Here is a 7,581-nt window from a genome sequence, read left to right as displayed (position 1 = left end):
ATGACTTTTTATTCAAACAACAATACAGAGTCTGCTTGACATCTCCATAAGTTATCAAGGATCAACTTCAAACTTCATAGGGAGGTTAATTACCATTATAGTTAGGACGAGTTGGAGAACCGCAACTTTCGGGCAGTAACACACAGTTATGGCCCCTTATTTCTGTTACCTGAACAGTTTCCAGTCGATATCTGCAGAATTTCCAACAGATACTTAAAACTTCATAGAGAGGGTCATTACCGATAAGATCAATAACCAAAATTACGCACCCGTTATTTATTGAGTAATGTTCTTGTGTAAAAGTGTAGTATTAATATCACCAATACACATGTACCTATGATGGGGGTATATGTCTCAACTCAACATCAGTGCATCTTACCTTACATCAATATTTTTGATCATAATAAAAAGTATAGATACACACTTTTTCAGAATATAAAACAACTTATGGTTAAAATTGAAGAACCATGAAAAAAGACAACACAATAAACCAGACTAAATGGTGAATATCTTGTCAACTTTATTTACAAACACTCAGAGAAGAGAGGAAGTCATTCTTCTATTGTGTTGACCGTTAACTCCCATTTTCACAAAACCAGTCAAATACAATTTAATAAGTTCTACTTTGTTGATACCCTTGTTTTCTTATTCCAGCTAAAATTAGCTCCATATGATTTAAGCTTAAAGGTAGGAACTTGCCTCTGTTCTATAGAGTATGACCAACCTGCAATATAAAAACAGCAATTTCAATGATAAAATCCTATCTATAGGGGTCTGGTTAGTCTGAAACACAAAGATCAATTTTGATATCAAATCTTATCTGTACAGTACGACGAGTCTGAAATAAAGACATCTCAGACAGACCATGGAGTCCAACACTGCCTGGTCTTATCTATTCTATAGAAGTTGATCTTTTCCCTTATTTCTGTTATTTCCTCCATCTTTGCCATGAATTATATGACATTCTAAAGTTCCTCTAAAGAAAAAGTGATAGTAATCTTTAATCGTCTTTAAAAAGAAGGTCACCTGTTGCCCATTTTGTTTCTCTAATCGTTCCCAAAATCAAAAGGGCATAACGACCGGACCAAGGGGAGCTTACATATAAAACTTTACAGAGATCTATCCAGTACTTTCCACAAATTGCAATAACAAACTTTCATTGTCAAAATCCAAGGTGGCCACCTGTCAGCCATATTGTTTTTCTGATCAGTCCCAAAATCAAAAGGGCACAATTTGAGACTGAGGACAATTAGGGACTGAGGACAATGAGGAACTGAGGGCAATAAGGGACTGAGGGAAACCTACATCTGAAATTTGAAAAAGATCTCTCCAGTGCTACTGAAGAAATAGAGATAACAAGACTTGTTTAAGGATAGATGGACCTATGACAGATTCTGGACCAATGACACAAGGTTATTTAGACAGCTTATATTCTGATGATGGTGGACATATACAAGTGGTAAGCAACTCCATATTGGCATAAAGTACAGACATGTTTCACTGAGATTCATGTATATGTCACAGTTAAAATGAAGAGATTGTTCAAACGATGACTGGGACAGGCCGACGAATGTACATTAGAAAACAAATACTGTGTTTCCATCATAAAGAACTATAACCAATCAGGGAAAATATTAGCTGTTGTGAAGGGAGAGGCAACATTTAAAAACCCTCACCATTTTTCTCACAGAAAGTAGCAGCATCTTCTGCACTTGTGAAATCTACGTTGACATTTGACAGAGGATCCGCTCTGAAACAGGAAAGTAAGGTCATGAAAACATCAGTCATAGACAGCCATCAGAAATAAGTCAATTATTAAGTCAGGAAGCCCAGAACTATTTATTCTCAACTTGATTTGGTACTGTAATTCTATCTAACAGAGACATCTATTGAGAGAGTACATTCTTTTAACCGTACTTACGTTGACACCCATCCCATGCATGGATTTTCCCACCTCTCCCTGTTGTCAAATTCTATCCTCCAACGATGGGTATTGAAAGTACCTGACTGCATTGCATTTCTAGCTGGACTGAATATCCTGACATGCCTTGTAGTAATGTGTTCTTCTGGTACACCTGTCATAGGTGATATGTCCGTCTATACAAAGGGAGACAACACAATCGTAAGTAGAGAACACTTATAAATCTGTACACTTACACATGATATGACGTAATAGTTAATAAGATAAATTTCTACATCTCCTAACTAGCTCAGACAAGGCCATTATAAAACTTAGGAGATGACAATGATATACACAACTTATTCAAAAACAATTGCTTTAAATACAACTGCAGGACTTATTTCTTTCTATCAACTTGAAACTTTTGAATTCTATAAAGGAACAAGTGCAATCAATGATTGAAAATGTCATCAGCCACAGCCATTAACAAATAGAAGAGGTATGTATTCTACACTTAAAATCCTCCTGAAAGAATTTTCATTGAAACACAAAAATGGGTTTTGACAAATCAGAATCCAAGTTAAAAACATACATCAAATTTCTTGAGCAATCATATCAATATCTCGCACATACCAATGGACTAAAAAGAACTTTGAATAATTTGCCCTGAAACCTTTAACGGATGTCTTTCATGCAAAAAGTAAAATCCAAAGCAGTATAAAAACATTTTGTACTTCAGATGCTTTGGGTATTAGGGGTTTTTTTCCACCCTGATTTGGGATGGGGGATTTTTGCCTCATTTACAGAAGAAAAAAGGCAGGAAATTTTCTGGAGTAAATTGCAGAGGCTGGGAATCTGGCTTGAATATCAAAAAATTATAATTGGAAATGCTGCTCTTGACCAGCCCTATGAAGCTTGAAAAAAATCTCTGCAATAAACATGAAAATAGTTATGGCTACTGTCAGAAGATGAACTGAAAACAATTACATGTATTTTATCGATGACTCAAATTTATACAAACAGGCATGTACAGTGAATGACTAACACCTTGTTCAAGTCAAAACCTACAACAAAGTTTACAGAAATTGATATAGGTTTGTTGCATACATTGAGGGAATAGGCCTGAATATATATGCATATGAGCGTAATTCAGATGAGTAACCATACTCACAAAACATACCCTCCTTTGTATCGCTCTGGTAGAACAAAACATACGCAGACATGCACAAGGACAATCTAAGTCAGGCCCATGTATTATATAACAGATATTGATAGCATTATGTATTTTTTTTTTAAATTCTTCAGTCATACAGGCTTTAAATATTTTTCTATTAACATCCAGTGTACATTTTATTGACAGACCAGTTCAAGTATGTAAAACTGATAAAATTCTAAGGGCTGGTATCCATCATCATACCTACATGTTAGATGAATGAACTTACAGTCTCTTTCACAAGAATACGTAATTCAGCCTCCTCAGCTGGAGTGATGACATTCTTCTCCTCAGTCCAGTCAACTTCAGTCAGACCATCACCTCTCTCGGAGTAAGTTCGGCTGAAAACGACCATATTAAATTCACTACATGTATATGGTGCTTTATGGTCATACTTATGAACATATATAGTATGTTCTGTACTACAGATATATAATGTACAATAAATACATCAGCTTAGAGTCTGCTCCATGCCCACCACTCCAAACGAATGTTTTCATATGATCCTACAAAGCTTAATTAGCTATACTAATTATATAACACAATTTTTGTATTAAATGGTATTTTGTCTGATAAATGACAAAGTGTAAGCTTTATCCATCATCTTGGATATGTCTTACAAGTTTTTGGTAGCATACAGTGATTGTCCAAAAGGATAAGCCAGGAAAAACAGAACATGGTGGACTAGTTAGGAACACAATAAATACAATATTCCTTGTAGAAGAGTTCCTGATACTTAACTTTAGATATTTAGATTATCGTTACCAAATACTTTGTCGTGTTTATTTACCATAATAAAATTTGGAAGTTATAATATTACGCTCTCTCCAAATGATTTTCCCTCGATTCATATTATTGACAGAACGTCAGATTCCAATCTATTCCCAAGTTGTAATACCTCAACTGACTATATAGAAATAGTCATACGACACTCATTCCTCCTAGGACACTCATTGAGTACACACAAGATGAATGACTTGTGCATAGAACGAAAGAATGTTCCTGATCAAGTCATCACCACAGATATGACTTACTGACAGAGGTCTGATGAATACAAAATGATCTGCTTAAAAGTCAGGATAAAAACTGATAAAGCCATTGTGTTTGACTTTGAAACGACATTTGTAATCGGGGGAAATATGGTTTTACTAAAAAAACAGCATAAATCAAAAGTGTTCTTGATCATACATACAGTAAGAGAACACAGTAAATAGCATGGCTGGGCTGAAAAACGACATAAAATGCTTCTTACCTAGAAATAAGCCTGGGAAGAAAACTTCTGGCACACCAGGCTCTTACAGCCAGGGAAGCCATATTTGTTTTGGAAGCTCTTCTACACTTGAAGGGAGGTAATCCAAATGTGTTGATGGTATTTCGTGCATAAATATGCAAGTTCCGAAAATTGGATCCCGCGCCATCGAAGGAGTCAATTTGAAATACCACGGACATACAGTGGCGTAGCAAAACATTTTTAGGAATGTATGCTTTCAAGAGAGGATCCAAGGGCGAAGCCCCGGTTAAGGGGGTCTAGGGGCGCAGTAAGGTTAAAAAAGTAGGGCAAATATATCTCAATGGAATTCGAGTGTATGTTTAAGCATACAAGCATACATTATTGCTACGCCTCTGACATATATATACTAAATATGTAGTATTATCCAGACAATAATATCACAGAAGGCACAGAAGTTCAGGAATTTTTCCTGATGAAGCTGTTAAATTTTTGCATATAGGGATGGAAAATTTAGACCCGGACTATAAGTTTAAACTCAGAGGCATGGATCTAGAGGAAGTAGAAGAGAAAGATATTGGTGTCGTGATAGATAACCAGCTATCATTTGACAGCCACATTAGCACGAAAGTTAAAAAAGCCAACTCAATATTTGCACTTTTACGTAGAACTTTTAACCACATGGATGAAAAGACATTTGTTTCACTATACAAAGCATTGGTTCGAACATATCTTGACAATGCAAGTTCTGTTTGGCACCCATACAAGATACGTCACCTGGATTTGTTAGGAGTGCAACGACGTGTTACCAGACAGATTCCAGGGTTATCTAAACTGACATATGAGGAAAGGCTAAGAAAGCTATCAACGATCAAATACAGGCTACATAGAGGGGATATGATTGAGGCTTACAAGATATTATGTGGCAGCTATGACCAGTAACTTAGGGAGGACTACACCACCAAGGAATCTGGTAAGGGACACTCCAAAAGAATCTTTGTCCAGAGACCCAAAATCAACATCAGAAAGGAGAGTTTTGCAGTGAGATTGGCAAACCTGTGGAACAGTCTACCACACACTGTGGTCAGTTCAAAAACAGACTAGATCGATTCTGGGAAGACCAGGAAGTCAAGTTTAACCACAAGGAGGATTTCCCGACCATTACCGGAAGTCACGCAGTAGTTTATTTAAGTAGTGAAAGCGTAGAGTCCAACGAAGAGGACTATAACAGGGCCCGAAAAATACCATAAGTAACCAGATGTGACGTATGTATCCACATGACGACCTTAAGAAAAGATGGTACACTTAAGACATAAAACTATAGACCCGGGAGCATCCCTAGTGACGTGTCAAAAATGATAGAAAAAACACCGTTTGCGATTAATAAGATTTTTCTTGTTAAAAATAACTTATTGTATCAACTTTATTCCAACTGTACAGGTGAACTTCAATTGTCCCCTTTCCCAAGTCCTTGTTATCACCTTTACAACCATTCTGAATACTAGTATCTCCCTCTTCACATGCACTCCCTATCAGGCCTATGTCACGCATGATTGATTCTTCAATACCAACAAATCATTGCTATTAATGAAATATTTTAACTTTGGAGTGACACAACCCCACATACTATACGAGTTATGCCCCTTTATACAAGATTTTGTATCATAACCCCCACATGAAGATTCGAGATGTGTTGTTCGACCCTGCCTACTCGCGATGCTTTGTCTGTGTGGGAAAGCCGAGAAACAGATCGGTCCGTATATACGTAAATGTTGTTCTGTGAATGAGTCACCATTTCCTAAAGAGGAGATCCCGTCTCAAAATGTTCCCGGTTTTTTGACAGGACCGAAATGTACCATACAAACAAACAAACGAACAAAGTTCGACGAAAATAATGAAAAAAAATGTGAAAACCGTCTTTAGTGCTTGAATGAATGACTAAATTTGGGCTGAAACATCACTGCGAGTGGGCAATGATTTCTCAATGTTGATTCGACCACGTAGAAACCTAAGGGCGGGGCCCCAAATTGGAAAGTTAGACAATACCGTTAAGCTTTGAAAACTACTCCTGTATTAATGTTTGAGTGGATTTCACCAAAATCTGCTCTGAAATATTGTTAGGGAGTGGCAGCGATATCAAACGTGCATGATGCTAAGATTGTTCCGATCAAATCCTATTTCTTTGTTGGTTTGATCCAAACCGAACATGATTCGTTCTGAAGAAATAGTATGAATTCCTTCTGAAGTTGCATTCACATCACTGAGAAAAATACTTAGAATTTAATTTGTTAGAAAAGAAACAGATGATATGCTGTTATTTTTCAGCCAAATCAAAACTTCGACATGGTAATTACAGTAGACATTTTGTAACATGGTTGTGCAACTGTTTATCATGAACAGGACCTACCATTTATGACTTTCTGATACTTCTAGGAATGTTCAAAATTTGAATTCATTAGATCTGTTAGGCTACCATCAGAAAATTCTGACGTCTGTCCGTCCATTCGTCCATTGTCAGATTAACATTATGGGATATGGCCGTCTTGTTGTAATGACTCATGTTACACGTGTATTTTACAGGGTTGTTTGTGATAACTGATGTGTTGTATTACAGGGTATGTTGATTCACTCTCTATCATACAGGGCATTGTATAACTACCATTGTTTTATGTTTTAACCCATGTCCTATATTACAGGTTTGTAGGTAAATTAACCAATATTGGTGGATTTTGTGAATAACCCATGTCCTACAGTATAGGGTTGTAGGTAAATTAACCTAAATTGCTGGATTTTATGAATAACCCATGTCCTATATTATAGGGTTGTAGGTAAATTAACCTATAATGCTGGATTTTATGAATAACCCATGTCCTATATTATAGGGTTGTAGGTAAATTAACCTAAATTGCTGGATTTTATGAATAACCCATGTCCTGTAGTATAGGGTTGTATGTGAATTGGCCTTATATATATATGCATATATAAATATGATATATTACATGATTTTATGTATAACCCATGTCCTGTTTAGTCTAATTGATGGAAGACCCGCAATGCCCAGTATTATTTTCTTTAGTACAACACCAACATACGGTCCTGTTATGTCATTTGAAGTTGATAGCTATTGTTTGAAGTCAGGAACATGGATCATACCCAGCATCTGTCACTTTCGCTACCGGAGCAAACAATGGAATGATGTCACAGTTAAGTGAATAGCAAGATACAGTAGAAATTGATACT

The 7,581-nt window shown here is 36.4% G+C and overlaps 1 protein-coding gene across 1 annotated transcript; it reads right to left on the bottom strand.

Moving 5' to 3' along the window:
* Positions 1 to 496: 496 nt before the first annotated feature.
* LOC132559405 (NADH dehydrogenase [ubiquinone] iron-sulfur protein 4, mitochondrial-like) lies at positions 497 to 4,440 on the bottom strand. Its single transcript, XM_060224017.1, has 5 exons — positions 4,366 to 4,440; positions 3,343 to 3,454; positions 1,922 to 2,097; positions 1,677 to 1,750; positions 497 to 724 (listed from the first exon to the last, which is right to left on the bottom strand). The coding sequence occupies exons 1-5, from the start codon at positions 4,425 to 4,427 to the stop codon at positions 621 to 623; spliced, it is 528 nt and encodes a 175-aa protein (XP_060080000.1). The 5' UTR covers positions 4,428 to 4,440; the 3' UTR covers positions 497 to 620.
* Between the last annotated feature and the right edge of the window lie 3,141 nt (positions 4,441 to 7,581).

This window comes from Ylistrum balloti, unplaced genomic scaffold, assembly GCF_031769215.1.
Source record: "Ylistrum balloti isolate Yb309-2 unplaced genomic scaffold, AGI_CSIRO_Ybal_v1 Utg370906, whole genome shotgun sequence".
Lineage (NCBI taxonomy): Eukaryota > Metazoa > Mollusca > Bivalvia > Pectinida > Pectinidae > Ylistrum > Ylistrum balloti.
The sequence above is the reverse complement of the archived record's forward strand: the minus strand, read 5'-3'. Positions and strand labels throughout refer to the sequence as shown.